The sequence below is a fragment of the Schistocerca gregaria genome, chromosome 4, assembly GCF_023897955.1.
Source record: "Schistocerca gregaria isolate iqSchGreg1 chromosome 4, iqSchGreg1.2, whole genome shotgun sequence".
Lineage (NCBI taxonomy): Eukaryota > Metazoa > Arthropoda > Insecta > Orthoptera > Acrididae > Schistocerca > Schistocerca gregaria.
Genome location: NC_064923.1, coordinates 24,386,240 through 24,411,123, shown reverse-complemented (window position 1 = coordinate 24,411,123; position 24,884 = coordinate 24,386,240). Strand labels below are relative to the sequence as shown.

General features: G+C 49.5%; 1 protein-coding gene across 1 annotated transcript in view; it reads left to right on the top strand.

The window, feature by feature from the left end:
• Window positions 1–24,884, top strand: part of LOC126266697 (uncharacterized) — a 73,661-nt gene that overhangs the window by 4,391 nt on the left and 44,386 nt on the right. The window contains exons 2-3 of the mRNA XM_049971139.1: window positions 14,703–15,535; window positions 16,001–16,449. Coding sequence (XP_049827096.1) covers window positions 14,703–15,535; window positions 16,001–16,449 — 1,282 coding nt within the window. The remainder of the gene's footprint in view (window positions 1–14,702; window positions 15,536–16,000; window positions 16,450–24,884) is intronic.

Below are 24,884 nucleotides of genomic sequence, written 5' to 3'. Positions count from 1 at the left end.
ATTTAGCATTGGAGGGAAGTGTGGATGGTAAAAGTCGTAGAGGATCACCAAGAGATGAATACATTAAGGAAATACAGAAGGACGTAGGTTGCAGTAGTTATTCAAAGACGAAGAGGCTTGCACAGGATAGAGTAGCACAGAGAGCTGTATCAAAATAGTCTTTAGACTAAAGACCGCAACAACCATAACATCCGTAAAAAATATCAGACCATATAGTTGCCACATTTCTGTTGATTAGGATGTGCCTTGCAACTCATAAATGGGTATAAACGTATTTCATTCTCCAATGACGCTGCTACAGGTCCTCTACATAGGATAGGCTGTTACAGTTGCAGTGTAGCATCCAGGGGGTTGGAATCCCTCCTCCCTTACGGAAGAATTTGTCGACTAGGCTACTCTCAGTATCTATTCGCCGGTTGCAAGCTCTCCGTGGCTGTAGTCTGCCTGCCGCCACTGCTGTCGCCTCCTGGGTCCGCTGCCGGCTGCTTGCCGCTGCCTCTGTAATGTCGCCATCGCTGTCGCCGTCGCTGTTCCTATGCTTTTGCTTCGCCTTCGTCTTCATCACCCCCCCCCCCCCCCCTCATCATTTTCGTTTCCTTCCTTGGCGCCACCTGTCATCAGTAAGCACTTGTCCATTTAAACATGAACACCCCAACCACCACTGTTATCCAAACCTTTCTTTCCTATGCCCCACCATCATTTCCTGGAGTTCCTCCTCTAGCCCCATCCTTATGTCCAGCTGCACCTCATTACTGTTTCGTCTCCGATCTCCTCCACCATATTGTATCCCCACATATATCAGTCCACTCCCACTCACTCTCACTCTCAAGAGTTTCCCTCTCCCCAGTTGCCCTACAACCCCGGCACATCCTTCACCTGCCTGGGTCCTAGCCCTCTGGGCCACAGTAGCCACTCCCTACAATACACTGACACCACCACATGTGTACATCTCTGCATCTCCAGAAAGGCCTGCCTCCTATCAGCTCTAACCCATCCTTCTTCCCAGGTCGCACTCAGCAGAAAACCCATAACGACCTTGTGTTGACACTGCTCCTACTCCTCCACCAAAAAACAACCACCCACCCCCACCCCTTCTGATCCCTCATGAATACCACCCTATCCGCACATGCCAACCCCCACCATGCACACCTTCATCCTCTCCCACCCCAACTCCAAGTTCCTTGATGCCCACCCCCTCAGCTTAGAAATCTGCAAATTCTTCCCCAATGCCCCCATTTCTCATTACTTGCTACGACATCAAATCAACCAATCCCTCACACAACACTCAACTCCCCAAAAAGGTCTCTTGTGTCACCATTGGCCCTATGCCACACTTACACTTTTCCTTACCTCCTACTCTCCCTGCCAGGCCCAACCTCCATTGGCCCTATGCCACACTTACACTTTTCCTTACCTCCTACTCTCCCTGCCAGGCGCAACCTCCTTTCCATCCTCCAACCCTCACCACCATAATCATGAAGCTTAGCCCCATGGTCAGGGAGGTAGTGGTGTTGGCCAAACTGAAAACACAGCCTGCACTTGAAACCCATTCTGCCTGCCGCATTTGCAGTGACTTCAACCCCACCTTCCTCATGAGTATCTTCACAAAATCCTCCATCGACCATCAACTCACCCAGTTATGACACCCTTCAGGAATCGCCTCTCTTTTACATGTCTGCTGGGCTACACCAAGTGTCTCTATGACACAGTTGGAGTCATTAGACAAGATCGTTTCGCTGAGACTCCTGCTGGCATCTTACTAGGGTCTCACTGTGGAGATTCCTCTTGGTGTCCAGCAGTCTTTCCACAAGACAAAACAGATTGCTTGCTGTAACTCTCCCACCTTGGTTCTGGAACACAGTAATTGCTTCGCCATTGAAATATAATATTCATTCTGCAGACGACTGAATAAGACACTCCCACTGCCATTATGTTATTGCTCCCCCCCCCCCCCCCCTCCCAACGACATGGCTGCTAGACTACTACAAGAGTTTCCATGACTCGTTAGTGTCTTGGAGAGATGTCAGCTGAGAGTCTGTAGTATGCGAGGGTGAATAAATTCAGTTTCCCATTGTCAATGTGAGAGGGCGAGAGTTACAGTAAACTGGCAGAGGAGCATCAGTTACAAGCTACTGCACACGCAGGAGAAGTTCCATACTGTAGCTGTAGCTGAATGATAGCGCCAGTATCATTGACACGCACTAGCAGAATGACTCCAGCAAAGTCCTCAAGCCATATGCAACAGCGCAGCATCCATCTAATGGCAATGCAGTTCCTGAACGCAGCGTTAGTGTCTTGGAGAGACGTCAGCGAAGAGATTGTAGTATGCAATGGCAAAGAAATTTCTGTGTCCCATCGTCAATGTGAATCTGCGTGCGTTACAGTAAACCACCAGCAGACTATTGGTTACAGCCCACTGGACACCCAGGAGAGGTTCCATACAGTAACAGTAGCCGAATCCGAAAGCCAATATCATAGATATTTACTAGCAAATAACTCCGACAATGTGATTGAGGCATCTGCAATGGCGCAGTACCCACGTGGTAGAGATGCAAATCCTGAGTATTGTGTTAGTGTCTTGGAGACACATTGACAGGGATTATGTAGTACGCAATGCCGAAGCAAATTGTGTGTTACATCGTCCATGTGTGGCTGCGAGGCTTACAGTAAACCTGCAGCAGTACATCGAGTACGAGCTACTGGACACGCAGGAGAGATTCCATGTGGTTCCTTAGCACAATGCCAGCTCCGGTATCATAGATATACATTAGCAGAATGACTCGGACAATGCCCTTGAGGCATATGTAATAGGTCAGAATCTATCTGATGAAGATGCAGTTATTGAGGGCAGCATTAATGTCTTGGAGAGATGACGAGAGAGAGTCTGTAGTACGCAATGAGCGAAGCAATTTCTGCGACCCATCGTCAATGAGAGAGTGCGAGGGTTACAGTAAAAGGCAGTGGCTGAACAGTCACAAGCTCCTGGACACCCAGGAGAGGTTCCATGTGGCAAACGTAGCGCCAGCGCCAGTATCATAGATATACACTATAATACTGATCTCAACAATGTCCCCTAGGCATATGCAATAGTGCAGCACCCATCTAATGGCGAGGCAATTCTCAAGGGCAGGATTAGTGTTTATGGGAGACGTCAGCAGAGAGCCTATAGTATGCAATGCCGAAGGATTTCTTTCCCCCATGATGAATGTGCGGTAGCAAGACCTACAGTAGAACACCAGCAATGCATTGGTTACAAGCTACTGGACACACAGGAGAGGTTCCATGTGGTATCATAGATATACAATCGCAGAATGACTCCGTCAATGTCCTAAAGGCGTATGCAATACCGCAGGACCAGTCTGGTGATATGCCATTCCTGAGGGCAGCGTTAGTGTCTTGGAGAGATGTAATTTGCAATGGCGAAGCGATTTCTGTGTCCCATCGTACTGTAACAGAAAACCAGCAGCAGTGCATCAGTTACAAGCTACTGGACGAGCAGGAGAGATTATATGTAATTTCCATAGCCGAATGCCAGCGCCTTTATCATTGATACATACTATCAGAAAGACTGTAACAATGTCTTCAGGCATATGCAATAGCGCACCATACTTCTGATGGAAATGCAGTTCCTTATATCAGCATAAGTGTCTTCGAGAGACGTTGGCAGAGAGTTTGTAGCATGCAATGGCAAAGCAATTTGTGTGTCACATCGTCAATGTGAGGGTGCAAGGGTTACAGTTAACTGGCAGCGCTGCATCAGTTACAAGCTACTGGACACCCAACAGAGGTTCCATGCAGTAACGGTAGCCCCAGTCCATCTCAAGTGTCATAGATATACGTTAACAGAATGACTGTGACAATGTTTTCGAGTCATGTGCAATACTGCAGCACCTGTCTAATGGTGAGTCAATGCCCAAGGGCAGCATTAGTGTCTTGGAGACATGTCGGTAGAGAGCCTCTAACATGTAATTATGAAGAAATTTCTTTGTCCCATGGTCGAACTGCTTGTGCTAGGATTATAGTAAACTGGCAGCAGTGCACCGGTTACAACCTACTGGACCTCCAGGAGACGTTCCATACGGTGATCGTAGCCAAATGTGAGCGACAGTATCATAGACATACACCAGCAAAATGACTCCGACAATATCCTAGAGTCATATGCAATAGTGCAGACCCATACTGTGGAGATGCAATCCCTAAGGGCAGTGTAAGTGTCTTGAAGAGACGTCGGCAGAGAGCCAGTAATACGAAATGGTGAAGCAATTTCTGTCTCCTGTTATCAATGTGAGGGTGCAAGGGGTGCAGTAAACCTGTAGCGGTGCATCCAATACCAGGTACTGGACATGCAGGACAGGTTCCATGTGATTACCTCAGCCAAATGTCCTCGAGGCATATGCAATGGCGGAGCACCTGTCTGGCGGAGTTACAATTCCGAGGGCAACGTTATTGTCTTGGAGAGATGTCAGCTGGGAGCCTGTAGTATGAAGAGGCGAAGGAATATCTGTGTCTCATCGTCAATGACAGTGTGCGCATGTGGGGTATGCTAAACGGCAGGTGTGCACCAGTCATAAACTGCTGGACACCCAGGAGAGGCTGCATGCGGAGTCAGTAGCCAAATGCCAGCGCCGGTTTCATAGATGTACACTAACGCAATAGTCCAACAATGCCTTCGAGGCATATGCAACAGGTTAGCAGTCGTCTGTTGGAGATGAACTTCCTAAGCCCATCATTAAGGTCTTCTAGAGACGACGGCATTGAGCCAGTAGAATGTGTTCTTTCATAACCGTAAGCAAAGGAACGGAGATGCAGAATGCAAACCAGAGAAGGTGGTGAGAAAACGTCCGAAAATGATGCGTTGAATTTTACCGAGCTGTGCCAAGAGTGACACCTGGAAGAAGTGAATATAAGCGCCGCTACTGTTGGCTAAGGCCGCTCAGATCGCCTCACAGTACTGACATTAGTGGAACATATTTGCAGAGCGTGCTACAAGAAAAACTAGTTGTGATTGTTATCAGTTATTTGTCTGGACATCGACTATAGCGATAACTATTATTGTTTGCATGTTACTTGCGGTACCGATGTAATTCGAAACTTAAGTATTATCGTATCTGTTTTATAGAAATAAAGCTACTAATGTTATTAGTTAGAATTGTCGTAAAGCATTCTGAGGACAAACCATCATTTAGACACCCTGTAAGCAACCAATGGGCATTAGCCCATAATATGCAATGGCGAAGCAATTTCTGTGATCCATGGTCAAAGTGAGGGTACGAGGGTTACAGTAAATCACCAGCAGTGCATCTCTTACAAACTATGGGACAACCGGGAGAGGTTACATGCAATGACATAGCGAAAATCTACCACCAGTACCACAGATATACGATAGCAGAATGATTCTGACAATGTCCTCGAGGCATATGCAGTAGTGCATCAACAGTTTAGTGGGGATGCAATTCCTGAGAGCAGCATTAGTATCTTGGACAGACGTCGGTATAGAGCTTTGGCGAAGCAGTTTCCGTCCCATTGTCAATGTGAGGGTGCGAGGGTTACAGTGAGCCGCAGTAGTACATCAGTCGCAAACTACTGGACACTCAGGAGAGGTTTCATGCAGTGACCATAGACGAATGCCAGCGCCAGTAACATAGCTATAAACTAGCAGAATGACTCCAAAATTGTCCTTGAGGCATGTGCAATGTTGCAGCACCTGTCTAATTCTGTCTTCAGGTATAGCCTTGCCATTAGTGTCTTGGAAAAATGCTGGGAGAGAGCATGTAGTATGCAATTGCGAAGCAATATTTGTGTCCCCCCATCAACGTGTGGATGCGAGGATTACAGTAAACAGGCAGTGGTGCATCGGCTACAAGCTACTAAACACCAAGGAGAGTTTCAAAGCAATGACTGTAGCTGAATGGCAGCACCAGTAACATAGATATACACTAGCAGAATAAGTCTGACAACCTCCTCGTGCCATACGAAATTTCTTGGCATCTGCCCTATTGCAAGGCAATTTCGACAGGCAGCATTAGTGCCTTGGAAAGACGTAGGCAGAGAGCCTGTAGTATGAAATGGCGAAGCATTTCTGTGTCCCATCGTCAATATGAATGTCGGACGGTTACAGTAAACTTGCAGTGGTGCATCAGTTACTTGCTACTGGACACCCAGCAGATTCCCATGCAGGGACCACAGCCGAATGTCGAAGCAGGTATCATAGATACACACTAGCAGAAAGACTCCAACAGTGTCCTCACAGTGTATGCAATATCGCAGCACCAGTCAAATGGCAACGCAATTCCCAAGGGCAGCTTTAGTGTGTTGGAGAGACATCGGCAGAGAGCCTGTAGTATGAAATGTCGAATCAGTTTCTGCGTCCCATCATCAAGGGTTACAGTAGACCATCAATAGTACATTAGTTCCTTGCGGTGACCATAGCCGAATGCCAGTGCCATTATCATAGATATACACTAGCAGAATGACTCTGACAATGTCCACGAGGCAAATGCAGTAGTGAAGCAGCCGTTTGATGGAGATCCAATTCATTAGGGAAGCAATAGTGTCTTGAAGATACGTCAGCTCAGAACCTGTAGTGTGCAATGGTGAAGCAATCCAGTTGTCATTCTGAGGGTGCAAGTGTTACAGTAAACTGGCAGTGGAGCATCGGTTACAAGCTACTGGACAACAAGGTGAGAGGTTCCGTGTGGTGACTGTAGCCAAAAGCAAGTGCCAGTATCATAGACTACATTAGCAAAATGATTCTGACAGTGTCCTCGAGTCATATGCAATAGCACAGCACCTGTATGATGAAGAGGCAGTTCCTGAGGGCAGTTCCTCAGGCGTCAATGTGAGGGTGAGAGAGTTACAGTTAACTGGCAGCAGTGCATTGGTTAAAAGCTACTGGAGACCGAGGAGAGGTTTTATGCAGCAACCATAGCCATTAGATTCTTGGAGAAATGTCAGATGAGAGCCTGTAGTATACAGTGGCAAACCAATCTCAGTGTCCCAACGTCAAGGTGAGGCTGCGAGGATTACAGTAACCTGGCAGTGGTTCATCAGCTACATACTACTGGACACCCAGGAGAGGCTCCATGCAGTGACCATGGCCGAATGCTGGTGTCAGTATCGTATGTATGCACTACCCAAATGACTCTGACAATCTCATCAAAGCATATGCAGTAGAGTAGCTCCCGTCTGATGGAGATGCCATTCCTGAGGTTACCTATGATGTCTTGGAGAGGCGCTGGCAGAGAGCCTGTAGTATGCAATGGTGAAGCAATTTCTGTGTTCCAATGTCAAAGTGAGTATGTGAGAATTACAGTATAAGATCAGCGGTGCATTGGTGAAAAGTTACTGGACACCCAGAGAAGGTTCCATGTGGTCACAGTAGCCGCATGTTGGCGCCATTATCATAGATATACACAAGCAGACTAGCAGAATGAGTCTCACAACATTGTTGAGGCATGTGCAATGGGGGAGCACCCGTCTAATGGAGATGTAATTCCTGATTGCAGCATATGTGTCTTCGAGAGATGACAGCTCAGAACCTGTAGTGTGCAATGGCGAAGAAATTGCTTTATACAACTGTCCCTGCAGAATGAGATGGCAATTCAATTCCTGTGTCCCATCGTCTATGTGAGGGTGAGAGAGTTACAGTTAACTGGCAGCAGTGCATTGGTTAGAAGCTACTGGAGACCCAGGAGAGGTTTTATGCAGCAACCACAGCCAAATGCTAGTCCCAGTATCACAGATATGCACTACCAAAATGTCTGCGACAGTCTCCTTGAGGCATATGCAGTAGCGCAGCACCTGTCCGATAGAGAAAAAATTCCTGAAGTCAGTGTCAGTGTCTAGGAGAGAGGTCAGCACGGAGCCTGTAATATGCAGTAGCGAAGCAATTTCTGTGTCCCGTCATCCATGTGAAGGTGTGAGGATTACAGTAAACCAGCAGCAGTGCTTCAGTTACAAGCTATTGGACACCCAGGAGAGGTTCTATCAGTGACCATATCCAACTGCGAGCGCCATTACCGTATATATAGACAGTCAGAATGATACCGACAATGTCCTCGAGGCATATGCTATAGCACAGAAACCATCTGATGGAAATGCAGTTTCTGAGGGCAGCATTAGTGTTTTTAGCAGACATGGGAAGCGAGCCTGTAGTATGCAATGGAGAAATAATTTGTGTGTCCCATCGTCAACGTGACTGTGTGAGAATTACAGTAAACCAGCAGAAGAGCATTGGTTACAAGTTGCTGGACATCCAAAAGAGGTTCCATTCAGTGATCGTAGAAGAATGTCAGCGCCAGTAGCGGAGAATTGCAATTACTGAGCCCCGTGTTAGTGTCTTGAAGACGCTGTAGTATGTAATGGTGAAATTACACACATCAAAAAAAGTTTTGCATCTACTCGGTGACGAAAGTTCTGGAACCTGTACAGAAAATTGGAATAGAGATCCACATAAACATTATTTCCACACTTTTTACTGCTCATGAAAACCACACACTGCATATTGTACCACCATATAACGAGACCTTCAGAGGTGGTGGTCCAGAATGCTGTACACACCAGAACCTCTAATACCCAGTAGCACGTCCTCTTCCATTGATGCATGCCTGTATTCGTCGTGGCATACTATCCACAAGTTCAACAAGGTACTGTTGGTCCATAATGTCCCACTCCTCAATGGCGATTCGACATAGATCCTGAGAGTGGTTGGTGGATCACGTCGTCCATAAAGAGCTTTTATCAATCCATCCCGGGATGGTTGACAGGGTTCATGTCTGGAGAACATGCTGGCCATTCTATCGAGCGATGTCGTTATCCTGAAGAAAGTCATTCAGAAGATGTGCACGATGGATAGTTCAAATGGCTCTGAGCACTATGGGACTTAACATCTATGGTCATCAGTCCCCTAGAACTTAGAACTACTTAAACCTAAATAACATAAGGACATCACACAACACCCAGTCATCACGAGGCAGAGAAAATCCCTGACCCCGCCGGGAATCGAACCCTGGAACCCGGGCACGAGAAGCGAGAATGCTACCGCACGACCACGAGCTGTGGACCACGGTGGATGCGCAAATTGTCGTCCATGAAGACGCCTCGCCAATATTCTGCCGATGTGATTGCACTATCAGTTGGAGGATGGCATTCACATATCGTACAGCCATTATAGCGGCTTCAGTGACCACCAGTGGCATATGCTGGCCCCACATGCTGCTACCCTAAAACAGCAAGGAACCTACATCTTGCTGCACTCGCTGCACAGTGTGTCTAAGGCGTTCAGCCTGACCGGGTTGCCTCTAAAACCTTCTCTGACGATTGTCTGGTTGAAGGCATCTGCAACACTCATCAGTGAGGAGAACATGATGCCAATCGTGAGTGGTCCATTCGGCATGTTGTTGGGCCATATCTGTACTGTACTGCTTAGTGTCATGGTTGCAAAGATGGACCTCGCCATAGGCGTCGGGAGTGACGTTGTGCACAATTTGAGTCGTAACACAACGTCCTGAGGCTGCACGAAAAGCATTGTTCAACATGGTTGCTTTGCTGTCAGCGTTCCTCTGAGACATAATCCGTAGGTAACGGTCACCCACTGCAGTAGTGACACTTGGGCGGCCTGAGCGAGGCATGTCATCGACAGTTCTTGTCTCTCTGTGTCTCCTCCATGTCCAAACAACATCGTTTTGGTTCACTCAGAGACACAGTTCCCTTGGTGAGAGCCCTTCCTGGCACAAAGAAACAATGCGATGATATATTATCCTTAGTCAATGTCTATCTTCAAGAGTTCTAGGAACTGGGGTGATGCAAAAATTTTTTGATGTGTGTATTTCTACATCCCATCACCAATGTCAGGGTTGCGAGGTTAAAGTAAACCGGCAGTGGTGCATCGGTTACAAGCTAGTGGACATCCAGGAGAGGTTCCAGTATCATACATATACTCTAGCATAATGACTCTGACAATGTCCTCGAGGCATATGAAATAACGCAGCACCCGTCTGATGGAGATTCAGTTCTTGACGGCATCATTAGTGTCTTGGAGAGACGTCAGCACAGAGCTTGTAGTATGCACTAGCAAATCAAATTCTGTATCCTACCGTCAATATGAGGATGTGAGGGTTGCAGTAAACCAGTAGCAGTGCAATGAGTGGAAGCTACTGGACACCCAGGAGAGGTTCCATGCAGTGTCCTTACCAAAATGCCAGTGCGAGTATCGTAGATATACTCTAGTAGAAGAAGCCTCGACTATATCCTCTCCTCCTGCGCACCATACGTTTAATGGTGAGGCAATTCTTGAGGGCAATAATTGTGTCTTCGAGGGATGGCGGTAGAGAGCCTGTAGTATGCAATGGGAAAGCAATTTCTGTGTCCCATCATCAATGTGACGATGCGATTGTTGCAGTAAACCAGCAGTGGTGCATGAGCTACAGACTACTGGACACCCAAGATCGGCTCCATGTGGTGACCATAACCAAATTCTGGTGTAAGTATTATGGATATACACTAGCAGAATGACTCAAAGAATGTCCTCGAGGCATATGCAATATCGTAGCACCCAACTAATGGCGAAGCAATTCCCGAGGGCAGCATTATTGCCTTGGAGAGATGTTGGCAGATGGCCTGTAGTACGACGGTGATATGAAAAGTTCTCGGAATCACCACGAGAGGTCAGCACTAGCGCAACGGGTTGTTCACGTGATATTCATTGGACTCTTGCCTGTAAACACGTGCCACGTCAGTGCTCTTGGAAGAGAGCTGTGGTGGTGACGTGGCTCTGTTGTTGTTCCTGCGAAGTGATTTGCGAAGAAGAAAAAAAATCGAGATTCGAGCAGTGATTAAGTACTTTGTAAAGAAAGGCATGAAAACAGAGGACATTCGTGTCGATTTCCAGAATACACTGGGGGACTTTGCTCCTTCGTATTCAACAGTCGCCAAGTGGACAAACGAATTTAAATTTGTTTGGGAGAGCTTAGATGATGATCCGTGCATTGGTCAGCCAAGATGTGTCACTACTCCAGAAATCATAGCAAAAGTGCACAAATTGTTCACAGAGGATCGCCGATTGAAAGTGCGTGAAATTGCTCGTGCTTGCCAGGTTCATGTGAAAGGGTATATCCTATTTTAACTGAAGAATTAGAAATGAAAAAAATTATCTGCAAGATGAGTGCCGCGACTCTACACTGGATCAAAAACGCATGAGAATGGGCTTATCTGAACAATGTTGGGCTCGTTTTAGGAGAAACGAAAAAGATTTTTTGCACTGGTTTGTGACCACAGATGAAACTAGGGTGCACTACTATACCCCAGAGACAAATCAACAGTCAGAGCAGTGGAAACATGCCGATTCTCAGCAACCAAAGAAAGTAAAGACAATTCCGGGCGGGAAAGGCCCTGGCATAAGTTTTACGGACTGCGTGGTAATTACTCAGGTGCCTGGTGAGGACTGTGACCTCACCAAATGGATCACGTGTGAAGCTAGGGATTGATGAACTCCCACAGAAGACACCGAACCGGAGTGTCGCTGGTTCGATTTCAGAACGCAGCACTCGGCACCTTACCGTAGTCGCTTGTTAATACACAACGAGCGAATTCACAAGGAGAAGACCGCACCGCTGTCGCAGTGAGTCACGAGCACAGTGCTGAACTGGAGAACAAACCGCCGGCGCACCGCTGCAACACGAGCCGTCGTCGCATCAGCCGTCACCGAAACCTTCACTCTATGACTCCGCCGCGAGGATCTGAGCGAGTTAAAAAACACTGTATTACTCTGTTTGTTCGAAGAGTCTTATGTCTCAATAAACGACTGCTAGTGGAACCACCAATGTTTCTCTCACACCTCACCCTCTAAGCCAAGGAAAGAGCCCACTGCACCGTCCACATAGTGTCGTTCCCCTCCCGCCATCCCTGACAATAAATGACCTTTGGTTTGCTCTGTCACTGACACGTAATATCTAGTGTCACTAAACCTCGACCCACTACTGTGGAAGAAAGAAAGAAATTCGTGTGTTATATTGTTGATTGTACTAGATTTTGGTCTTCAACTTGTAATTTGCATACGATCTGTGTAAATGTTATCTGTTGCTAACGTTTTTGATGTTAAATTCATGTACTTCCTCGTTCCACGATCACGAAGATCTGATAGTCAATTTGATCCTAATGAACAAGGCATGTAAAATACACTCCTGGAAATGGAAAAAAGAACACATTGACACCGGTGTGTAAGACCCACCATACTTGCTCCGGACACTGCGGGAGTGCTGTACAAGCAATGATCACACACACGGCACAGCGGACACACCAGGAACCGCGGCGTTGGCCGTCGAATGGCGCTAGCTGCGCAGCATTTGTGCACCGCCGCCGTCAGTGTCAGCCAGTTTGCCGTGGCATAAGGAGCTCCATCGCAGTCTTTAACACTGGTAGCATGCCGCGACAGCGTGGACGTGAACCGTATGTGCAGTTGACGGACTTTGAGCGAGGGCGTATAGTGGGCATGCGGGAGGCCGGGTGGACGTACCGCCGAATTGCTCAACACGTGGGGCGTGAGGTCTCCACAGTACATCGATGTTGTCGCCAGAGGTCGGCGGAAGGTTCACGTGCCCGTCGACCTGTGACCGGACCGCAGCGACGCACGGATGCACGCCAAGACCGTAGGATCCTACGCAGTGCCGTAGGGGACCGCACCGCCACTTCCCAGCAAATTAGGGACACTGTTGCTCCTGGGGTATCGGCGAGGACCATTCGCAACCGTCTCCATGAAGCTGGGCTACGGTCCCGCACACCGTTAGGCCGTCTTCCGCTCACGCCCCAACATCGTGCAGCCCGCCTCCAGTGGTGTCGCGACAGGCGTGAATGGAGGGACGAATGGAGACGTTTCGTCTTCAGCGATGAGAGTCGCTTCTGCCTTGGTGCCAATGATGGTCGTATGCGCTTTTGGCGCCGTGCAGGTGAGCGCCTCAGTCAGGACTGCATACGACCGAGGCACACAGGGCCAACACCCGGCATCATGGTGTGGGGGGCGATCTCCTACACTGGCCGTACACCTCTGGTGATCGTCGAGGGGACACTGAATAGTGCACGGTACATCCAAACCGTAATCGAACCCATCGTTCTACCATTCCTAGACCGGCAAGGGAACTTGCTGTTCCAACAGGACAATGCACATCCGCATGTATCCCGTGCCACCCAACGTGCTCTAGAAGGTGTAAGTCAACTACCCTGGCATGGTCAGCTGCCGTTTCTGGATGTCCTGGTGAAGAAGAAGGCGGATGGCACCTTCAGCCACAGTGTGTACCAAAAGCCAACACACACAGATCTATACCTACAGGCCGACAGCTGCCACCACCCAGCACAAAAGACCGGTGTGCTTAGAACACTCGTACGCCGAGCCCAAACACTGTCTGACACTGACTGCATGGCAGGGAAACTTGAACATCTTCAAAAAGTGTTTGCTAACAACGGATTCTCATCCAGGGACATCCGCAGAGCTCTACATCCCACCAGACGTCAGGATACATCGGAGAACGAGCAAGAAGAAGAAATCAAGAAACTGGCATTTTTACCGTATGCCGGGCCTGTCTCTGCCAAGATCAGCAGAATACTAAGTAAACATAACATCAAGAGTGTCTTCTGCCCACCTAGCAAAATCAGGGCTTTACTTGGAACAGTCAAAGATGACGTGGGCTTAAGGAAGCCTGGCATTTACAATATTCCTTGTGAATGCGGTATGTCCTACACTGGCCAAACGACTAGAACGGTGGAAATCGGATGTAAGGAACACGAGCGACATACCAGGCTAAGGCAGGGCACAAAATCAGCAGTAGCAGAACACTGCTTAGAATTGGAACATTCCATGGATTATAAGAACATCAAGGTCATGGTCCAGACCCCCAGGTTCTGGGATAGTGTCATCACTGAATCTATAGAGATAAAGATGGCACAAAACTTGATTAACCGGGAAGCAGCATATCAGCTAAGCACTGCATGGAACCCGGCATTTGAACTGCTGAAGCAATGCCGGAGAAAATATGTTTCCAACACCAACAACGAGCCTCAGACATCCGCACACTGCGGGCATGAACCAAGAAGGGAACACCAGGAAGCCTCAGCCGCAGTCGGAGACGGCTAGAGCGGGAGCGGACGGAATAGGGAACGTCCAGAGCGGCATTGGAGCGCCACTCACGGGTGCGGACCGAGAAGGGAACACCAGGAGGCCACGACCGCAGTTGGAGACGGCCAGAGCGGGCGCGGACGGAATAGAGAACACCTAGAGCGGCAGGATAGCGCGACCAGCGGGCGCGGACCGACTAGGGAACGGCAAACAGAACACCAGGCGCCGGGCAGGCATAAAAATGCGACCCAGTCCAGCAAGCAGCCAGTCTACGCACGCACGCACGCACTGCGACGCACGCACGCTGTTCGAGATGTCGTTGAGAGAGGTTGCTTTACTTGCGAAGGGTGTGGCGGATCGCCGTCCGTCGGGGCCAGCTCAGGCGACTGAGCTGATCCCGGTGGCGGCCCCATGCGGCCCCCCACTTATGACGAACCGGCTTACGACAACTGACGATGACAGGATTGACTCTTCGGATTCTGATGCGCACTCTCGTGATCGAGTGTTCATTCTTATGAACAAACTCGCACATGGGCGCTCCTACCCTGGTCGAAAGGACGACTAGGCGACTATACTCGCCTTCTGTAACATTCAGAAGGGTGCCACTCTGCCGTACACGAGGCAGCAAGTGCCAGGTGTGCCACCGAGAGCCCTGCCGGTCGCATCGCGCGAGTCTGCGCTCCCGGCGGTGGCGGCCTCGGCGGGAGTTGGGCCGCTGGCCTCGACCACTCGAGAGGTCGATGTTGCCCCGGTTGCACCCCTGGTCCCCGAGACACAAGAAGAGCCCGTGGCTACGCTAGCTGCGGCCACCGAGATGGAGGACATCGACCTGCCCGACGCAAATTTGGCTGAAGCGATTGCCGAGTCAGAGCGCCGTGACACTGACTTTGACGCTGCCCGCGCACCCAGAAAGAGCCGGGCTGTGACGCACGATTCCGACACTCCCTCTCAGACGTCTGACACAACGAGGCCGCGGAAGAAGGCCTCCTGGGCTTCCCGCCCCTCCACCGCGGAGTCTGGGACGACCACCGAGGGCTCCTCCACGAGACCGACGAAGACGCGGCGGCCCACTCGTCCACCTGCCACCTCCCGGCAGCCGGACGAGGATGGTTTTGTCGCCCCTCCCAGGAGACACACTGCCCGGGCTGCTGCACTGCAGCAACCGACGCCGCTTCCGACCGCCAACGCGTTCGCGGGCGCCAGCGTGGACTCGATGGAAGATGCCGCCGCGCCTCCTGTGTCGGCCCAAAAGAAGCCGCCGCCAATCGTCATCCAATGGGCGGGCGAGTACAAGGAGTTCCAGCAAAAACTAGACAGGGTAGCCACGTCCGCCACTGTAAAGAACGCTTTCCGTGACCTCTACAAGGTCACGGTGTCCTCCAACGAGGAGTACCGCGCGTTGATGGACATCATCTGCAAAGAGGGCCTCCTGTGCTACACGCACCCCTCTGAGCCGCTCAAACTTCTGAAGGTGGTGTTTCGCCACCTTCCCCTCAAGTTTGGTGCGGACTATCTTCGAGAAGAACTCGAGGACACGGGCTTCAGCGTCCGGTCCACCTGACCGATGAAGTCCCCGAGCACGCACCGCGAAATGCAGCTGTACCAGGTTGTCCTCGTCGACAACCTGGAAAATCGGAAGATTTTCCAGGTGCAGCGGGTCGGCCGGGTCAGGGTCGCGGTGGAACCTCTCCGGGCCAAAGGCAAGAGGGCCCAGTGCTTTTCCTGCCAGAGGCTCGACCATGTCTCCCGCTACTGCTCTGTGTTGCCCCGCTGCGTCAAGTGCGCGGGACAACACGAGAGCAAGTCTTGCGGGCTTGCCAAGAAAGAAAAGCCGACGTGCTGCAACTGAGGCGGCGCGCACGTTGCCAGCTACAGAGGCTGTTCGGCCTTTAAAAGGGGCCGAAACCAACGGAGCGGAGGGGCTGCTCCTTCTCGTAAGGTGCACCCGTCCACCAGCTTTGCTGCCGCCACCAAGGGCGGACCATCAGCCGCCACCGCCCGACGTTCGGAACTGGTGGCGGGCGAGACGAAGCAACAGGTCGCGCCGTCCCCGGCTTCGCCCGGGGGGGAGGCCACCCCCGCGCCCACGCAGAGCGCGCGGGTTGCCGCCCCGCGCAGGCGTCGCCGGCGCGCGGGCCGGGCCCCCCCTGCCGCTGCACGTCGGACTGCCGATGACACTCTGCCGCAGCAGAGGACGGCACCTCGTGCTGCGCCGCAACCGCAACCGGCTGCCGACGCTCCGAGGCAGTCGTCTACTACGGAGTGGCCGCAACCGGCCACCCCAGTGGCGGAGGCCGCCCCAGCGGCCAACACCGCCCCCTCGGCCACCGACGCAGCCGAGCTCCGTTCGCTCTTGCGGTCGTTGAGCCAGCTGCTCGAGCAGCTTCCGGTGCTCGTCACCGCGGTCACGTCGGCCCTTCAGGCCGGCGTTGCCACTCCGCCGCGTCATGGATAATCGCCACATCCGTGGCCTCACCGTTTGCACCTTCAACGCAAACAGTTTGGTTCCCCAGCAAGGGGAATTAAGAGAGTTCTTGCGCGACGAGGCAATTGACATCTGCCTCGTGTGCGAGACCTTCCTGAAGCCAGGAACGCATGTCAAGGTGGCGGAGGGACGGTTATTTATATCAAGGCGTCCCTCAAACATCATGAAGTTCAGCTTCCGCCCCTCACTGCAGTGGAGGCCACTGGGGTGGCTGTCACCACTACGGCGGGGGTCGTCACCTTCGTTGCGGCCTACAGGCGGCCGAGGGGACTGCTTCAGAGGCTGATGTCGACGCCCTTCTGGCTCTGCGCGGGGAAGTCTTCATTCCGGGTGACTTGAATGCCAAGCACACGCAGTGGAACTCCCGCATTACCAATGCCAGCGGCCGCCGCCTCCTTCGCGCCACACGGCGGCATGGCGCGATCGTACTGGGGCCTTATGATCACACCGTCTTCCCCCATCGCGGCCGGTCAGATGTGCTAGACATCGCCGTTCTCAAAGGTGTTGGGCACTTCACCTCAGCCACCGTTAGATGTGCCATGTCGTCCGATCACCTCCCGGTGGTCTTCGACATGGACGTCATCGGTGCATCTCTGCCGTCCGACCGCCGTAACTTCCGTGGCGTCGACGCGGCGCGCTTTCGTGACGAGGTCCTTGACCTCCTCGAGGGCACGCCAGATCCCGCTGTGCATGGGGCTGAAGAGGCGTTAGCCTTCCTCACGCGGCACACACTAGCTGCGGCGGAGGCGGCCACCCCCAGGCTGCCGGAGCGGCCGCGAGAGATGTCGCGCCAACTCCCGCCGCATATCCTGGAGGCGATAACAAACAAGAATCGCCTCTTCCGGGAGTGGCAGCTCACACGGCAGCCAGAAACGAAGCGCCGCCTCAACAGGGGGCGGGGCGAGATTCGGGCAGCCATCGATGAACATCGCAATCGGGCCGGGCGGGCTTGGTGGCCACCCTAACTACGACGGATGGTAGTGCTTGGCGGACCGCCAAGCGTTTCCTTCGTCGTCGCCAGCAAGTCCCGCCTCTCCATGCGGGCGCGGACGTTGTCTGCGAGCCAGATGCTAAAGCCAGCATCCTCGCGGACACGTTCGCGGAAAATTTTCGTCCCGTTTATGGTGTGATCGATCCCGATGATGTTCGTCTGATGGAGGACCGCCTGCCGGTCTTCCTCGCTGCAAGGGAGGATGACGATTCGATCGAGGAGATCACTTCTGAGGAAGTGGAACTGCAGCTCCGTCGCCTCAACCCGAGGAAGGCGGGTGGCACGAATGGTGTCACCAACCACCTGTTGAGGATGATACCGCCGGAGGTACACCAATCTCTGGCGGACATATTTAACAGCATCCTCCGCACTGGGACCTTCCGCATGGAAACATGCGGAAGTGGTTGCCATCCCCAAGAGCGGCAAGGATCCGCGTCAGGCAGCGCACTATAGGCCGATCAGTCTGCTCCCGTCCCTCTCAAAAGTGTTTGAGAGGTTGTACGTGGAGCGGCTGCTGCGCATCGTGACAGAGCAGCAACTCCTTCCCGAGGAGCACTTTGGTTTCCGGCGGGGCCACTCTACCACGCAGCAGCTGTTGCGCCTCGTGGAGCAGGCGATGCGAGCGCTGGAGACGCGGGAGTACCTAGGGGCGGTGCTTCTCGACGTCTCCAAAGCCTTCGACTGCGTGTGGCACGACGGCCTCATGTACAAACTTTTTGTGCACGGGCTACCGACGTCGCACGTGGTCCTGCTGCGCTCGTATCTCTCGGGGCCCACGTTCCACGTCCGAGCTGATGGGGGCACTTCAACCGACCGGCAGATTCGGGCGGGAGTGCCGCAGGGGTCGGTCCTCGGTCCCCTACTGTACTCCCTGTACACCGCCGCCGCCCCGCGGGTGGCACGCGTTGAGTTGGCACTTTATGCCGACGACACGGCGTTGTTCACCCGCAGCATGAACGTGGCCGAGATGCGCCGCCGCCTCCAGCTCGGATGTGACGTCCTGGGTGCCTGGCCCACGAAATGGCGCCTAAAGTTCAATGCTGCGAAGGGCCAGGCTGTCGTCTTTAGCAGAAGGAGGCTGCCACCGGACCTACCGCCGGTCACGATCATGGGGGCCTCCATCCCATGGTTGCGGACCGGCAAATATCTCGGGGTAACGTTGGACAGACACCTGACGTGGCTGCCACACGTACGCGACGTCAGAGGGCGGGCAGTGGGGCGCCTTCGTGCGCCTTACCCACTGCTCAATCCTTCATCGACGCTTCCTCCACGCCACGGCCTCACCATGTATCTGTCCCTCGTCCGACCGGTACTGGAATATGCAGCCGTGGTGTGGGGTAACGCGGCAGCGACGCACATTGCGACGCTCCAACGCGTGCAAAATAGGGCGCTGCGACTTGCGCTCCACAAGCCGCCTCGCTACCCAGCAAGGCTGCTCCATGAGGAAGCGGGCATCCCTTTCCTACGGGATCACTTCCGGCAAATCGCAAGAGTGTTCTACAGCAATGCAGAACACTCTGCCAGTCGCCTGATTCGTGGTCTGGGCCGCCAGGTCCACCACAGGCCAACGACTCGCTGGCCAGACCTACTGCGAGAGTAATTTCTCTCGCAGCCCGATGTCGGACAAACAATATGGCGTCGCCATAACTGACGCCTAGTGAGGACAGCTCACTCCGTTAGGACACACCGCACCCCCGAAGATGTCACTGCAGGAACAGCAGCCCCGCTGCTTAACCTGCCCCTACACCTACAGCGAGCGAGCGAGCGAAGCAGCCAGTCTCAGGGAACACCTGATGAAGACGTCGAAATATCGTGTTTGGAAGACGCTGATATCCGGCAGATAACCCGATTTCCACGAGATGTCATCAAATCGCTAGGAAAGTTTAAGAAATTACAACGCTCGACAAGCTTAGTACATCGCGGTGCTGCCGTGAAACACACGTTTTCCATGCTCCTGTCGTAAGAAATAATATACTTTCTAACGTATTTTAAATAAATGTCAGGCATTAAGCTCTATTTTGAGTCAAATCTAGCGTCCGATTCCAGCTACAGCTTTGACCAATGACACCCCGAGTGAAGGACGCCATGAGTTTACGATGCGAAGGATGGAAGTGGCTTGTTATTAAATTTCATCTGTGGTTGTCTGTGCCGTAAACTATGCTGTTTATTACAAATATATCGCGATATCGCAGGTTGTGGGGTAGGCAAGAACCTAAGTGCACAGCTTAAGTTGCTGCTCGTGAATCAAGTAGCAATCTTGTTTATAATCTTAGTTCTCATAAATATATATGACTATTTTTTCCAAATACGGCACCATTTACAAAGGTGGGGTTGGCCAGAAACTTGAGAGCACAGCTGCGACTATCTGCAATTACCGGTATATATAATCCTGCTTCTCACAAACATTTGGTTGTTTTTCTCCGAACGTGCCATCACTGCCGAGGGTGAGATTACGCAGCAACCCCAAGAGGACAGTTATATACGTCAATTATAGTTCTTCATCCCACAGTTCGTTATTTATCGTGGTTTTTCATTGTTTGATGTTATTCCTTTTAGGATTATTTGTTTATTTATTTACTTTTTGTGTCTATATACCGTAGGAAAAATCACGTTGTCGATTCCAACGTTATTTATGTTTCCCGTTCTTCCAGTAGCATAACGAATGATACGAAAAAATTAGACTTTTGACGAAATAACTAACAGTCAATAGAAATCATGAAAATAACGGAACGTGGAATCAAAAATTAGAGTGATATCATTCATGGCAATTCTCAAAGAATGTGCAGTACACACCTGTAACATCAGTTGTACAGAGAGTAACATGAAAACAGAAATCGTATAACTGTGAAGTCTTTTAGAATTTTCATGCGTGATACCGCTGAAATTGGTAACTGCACGTTCCATTATTATGTCATTTTCATTAGGGGTGGCTCCCAAATTCCTTTAGGATTTACCTGTATGGTATCGCTTCCTGTACTAATGCAAAAAAAGCGATTAATAGCAAGCCTTCGAATCGACAACTAGAACTGACCTATACAGCCCACTTCTGTTTATCGATTGTTCAAATGTGTGTGAAATCTTATGGAACTTAACTGCTAATGTCATCAGTCCCTAAGCTTACACACTACTTAACATAATTATCCTAAAGACAAACACACACACCAATGCCCGAGGGAGGACTCGAACTTCTGCCGGGACCAGCCGCACAGTCCATGACTGCAGCGCCTTAGGTTATCGATACCAAGATTTGTTATTTTTTCGTTACGTGTGTAGTGACTTTTCTCTTAGAAATTCTGTGTTGCTTTCTTCTTTTTTCCCGATAATGTCCTGCTTACGTTTCCTTTGAGTTGCTATTTATTTCATTTTGCAGTTCTTGTGTTAGATTTTAGTTTGTGCCCGTTCAAAACTCCACCCCTCCGTTCAAAACTCCATCCTCCTAAGATTCAATACTTCTTATTAAGACTTGCCGCTATTCCACCATATTACGAGTTTACTATGCGTGATGCTGCAGTGAACTTTTAAGATAGTCTGTGGTTCTTTCACTTCCTAGCGTAAGCTATAATAATAATTCAGGTACTCAGACCAGAAGGGCCCAAAGCACATATGTTAAGTTTACGGAAAAACAGATAGTTGTGAAAATCAAATTTGCAGGGAAACCACCAGACTCATAGGTTTGACCTTTTTTTTGACATCCTTGCTATGAAAGCCATGTAATATTTATTAACCACCAGTATCATAGGTTTGACTTGTTTCTTTTTTAACATCCTTCCTATAAAAACCATGTAATATTTATTATTGTTATTATTATTGTTGTTATTCTTATTGTCAGTTTACAGAATTTTTGTATATAGGTTACAGTCAATAGTTTCTTTTAATTGTAGTATAGTTTGTAATTAACGTAAAACTAGAATCAGGACATAAGTAACAGACACTTAACGCACCACACATATCGTTGTGACTGTCCCAACACTTCATATTCCTCGCTGTCATCATTTTCATTAAGCACGTTCTCTGGCTTCAGACTCAGACGAAACTGTCTGTTCACTTTAGGCATGAGTTGTAGTCATTTTGTTAAGTCTATTTGTTTAAAGATTGATATAGTACTTTGTAAAGAGTTCGTGTTTCAAGGTTGGTATTTGCCTTCCACCTATTGGGCACTAGGATTTGCGAGGCATCTACACACTGTGGAGAAATAGCAAATTGTGGTCTCCGTCGATGTGACTTGAAGAAAATGGTGGCCTCCCACTATTCCAATCAATAATACGTTGCTTTAAACAATGTTCACGGAAACCCATTGAAAATTTTATCATTTCAAAATTTCTTAAAAGTACATTGTTACGATGAACACCAGTTTTAGGTGTGATAGAGAGGTCGATAACATTCTTAAATCTTCTAAAATCCTCAACGTCCATTTTACAAATTGGAATACTGAAACCATAGAGCATAATTTTATGGTGGGGCATTTACCCTAAGAGCTTTCAGATTTTATGAAGAAATGGGGGTCAGTGTAGCCGGTGAGCACTGATACAGCTTTTCGCAACCGTTCATATACAGGGCGTTTCAAAAAGCACTTTATAACTTTAAAAATCCATGTACATTTATTGAAAGAAGATATAGACCTGGGTTTAATGTTATTTTGTAGGGAAACACATCAAGTTTTTTTTACCTTAAACTAAAGATGTTGTATGTGGCTTCCGTTGCTTATCCTGCACACATTCCATCAGAGTCAATTTCTTCTCAACTCCTTGTAGCGTTGCAAGTGTGACTTGCTTAGTGGCGGCATAAATTCTTGCTCAAGTTCAGGTAGAGAAGCTGCCACAGGAGGTACAAAGCACAATATCCTTGACGAATCCCCATAAGAAAATCGAGGGGTGTCAGGTTTGGAAAATGCGCGGACCATGCAATTGGTGCATCGCGGCCAATCAGTTGACCTGGTAAGTGGTCACTGAGAAAATCCCAGATGTCAGCCCGGTAGTGGGCTGGTGTACCATCTTGTATGAAGTAAAAACTTCGAGCTGTGGTATCAAAAATTGCAACATATCTAGGTACACTGTCCCACTGATGGCTCTCTCACGGAAAAAGGGGCCGTACCCTTTGTTCTTGCTCAATACACAAAAAGTGTTCAGTTGAAGGCTATCACGAACACGATGCAATATTTGATGCTGATTTTCACTGCCCCAAATCCTACAGTTACATGTGTCAACCTTGCCACTTAAGTGAAAAGTCGACTCGTCAGGAAAGATGATTTTGTCGAAGAAATTTTCATCCTCATGTAATCGATTTAACATACCCGCAAAGAAGTTCTTGCTAGTAGTTTTATCAGTGTGTTTTATTGCTTGTACAATCGTCAATCTGCACGGTTTCAAATACAAACGGTTTCTCAACACTCGCCAAATGGTCATATGTGGGGTTTTGTAGTTCGCGAGATGCACGCTACGTCGATTTCGTAAGGCTGTTGACAAAAAGTTGTCTCACTCGCTCAATGACCTCGTCATATGTACTTGGACAACCTGATGATTTCCCATGTCTTACACAGCACCCTGTTTCTACAAAACATTTATGCCACTCATAAACTGTGGGCCTTTGTCCGCCGACTTCGATTCTTCAAACCAAAACACGCAGCTAGCAAGCTCAGATTTAGTGGTATGATGGCCCAGTGGATATCCCCTCACAAACTGAACACAGATCAAGCATGAAAAAAGGAGGAAGGTGTACTGAGCTGTGAGAAAAAAGTAAAAATTATAAGTGAGCGATTGAAGCTTAGCAAGCGTAGTGCTGAGCGTAAGTGAACAGCTGTGGCGTCATGGAAAAGTGTGTACGGCATTTGACTAAAACTGACGAGCCAGGTTCGAAACTCTCTGGTCGTACTTATTTTTATTTTCTTCACAACATTATGAACTGTCCGTTCGGTCATTGAAATGTTTGTTCTCTTTCCATAATCTTGGCACTTGTTATGCTATAGACTGGTTAGAGAATATGAGTCATGAATGCGTTACCGTTGCAGGTAAACGTCATGAATAGTGAGAGCAGGCGAAGTACCATATAGATGTCTCACATAAATGAAAACAAGTAAACCGGTGTGAACTATGATACAACAAAGGAGTTCGAGAGTTAAAACTTCCAAAGAGGAACGCAACTTCAAAACCGTTAAAAACATATGTTTTCACAGAACACAGTGAAAGTATGTGATTGTGAAACTGTTGCATTCATTTTTTGCACCTCATGTAGCAAACTACGAGGGCTGTTCAATAAAGAATGATCATAATTTTTTTGACAACATACCTTGATCATTCTCATAATTTTCATGCTCCTTCTCAAAGTAGTCTCCCATGAATCCGATGCACTTGTCCCAGCGTTTCTGCCACTCTTCAAATACATGCTGGAAACTATTTTTTGAGACATCCTTCAAAATCGCTTCCGCAGCCTTCACCACTGATTCTGATGATTGATAATGCCTCCCACAAAGATGTTTCTTCATGTTAGGGAATAGAAAAAAGTCACTTGGGGCTAACTCCGAACTATAGGGAGGTTGAGGGATGCACTTCACGTTGATTTTTGCGAGATATTCAGCAATCACATTGGCAACATGCGGTCACGCATTATCATGGTGCAGCTCCCAGCCTGCTTCACGGAAATCTGGTCTTTGGCGCCTGATACAGACTTGTAATGTTCTTAGGGCACTCCTGTAGTATTTTCCAGTTACTGATGTGTGTACAGGTACAACATGCTGATAAACCACTCCATGAATATCAGAGAATGAGATGACCATAACTTTCTCAGCAAAAAAATGGTTCAAATGGCTCTGAGCACTATGGGACTTAACTGCTGTGGTCATCAGTCCCCTAGAACTTAGAACTACTCAAACCTAACTAACCTAAGGACATCGCACACATCCATGCCCGAGGCAGGATTCGAACCTGCGACCGTAGCGGTCGTGCGGTTCCACACTGTAGCGCCTAGAACCGCTCGGCCACTCTGGCCGGCACTTTCTCAGCAGAAGCAACCACTTTTGCTTTTCTTTTGCGGTGTGGGGGGGTTGGTGATGAAGGAGATTTCCACATAGAGCTTTGCTGTTTGCTCTCAGGATCAAAATGATGTAGCCAAGTTTCATCAGCAGTGATTACATTTGAAAGATACTCCGGATCTTCCTCTAACATCAATTTTAACTGCATGCAGACCTGCACGCGAATGTCCTTTTGTTTGGGAATCAACAGTCTTGGAACCCATCGCGCACAAACACGTGTCATGTGTAATTTTTCTGTCAGCAACGTGTGGGTGGCACCCAATCAAATGTAGAGTATTTC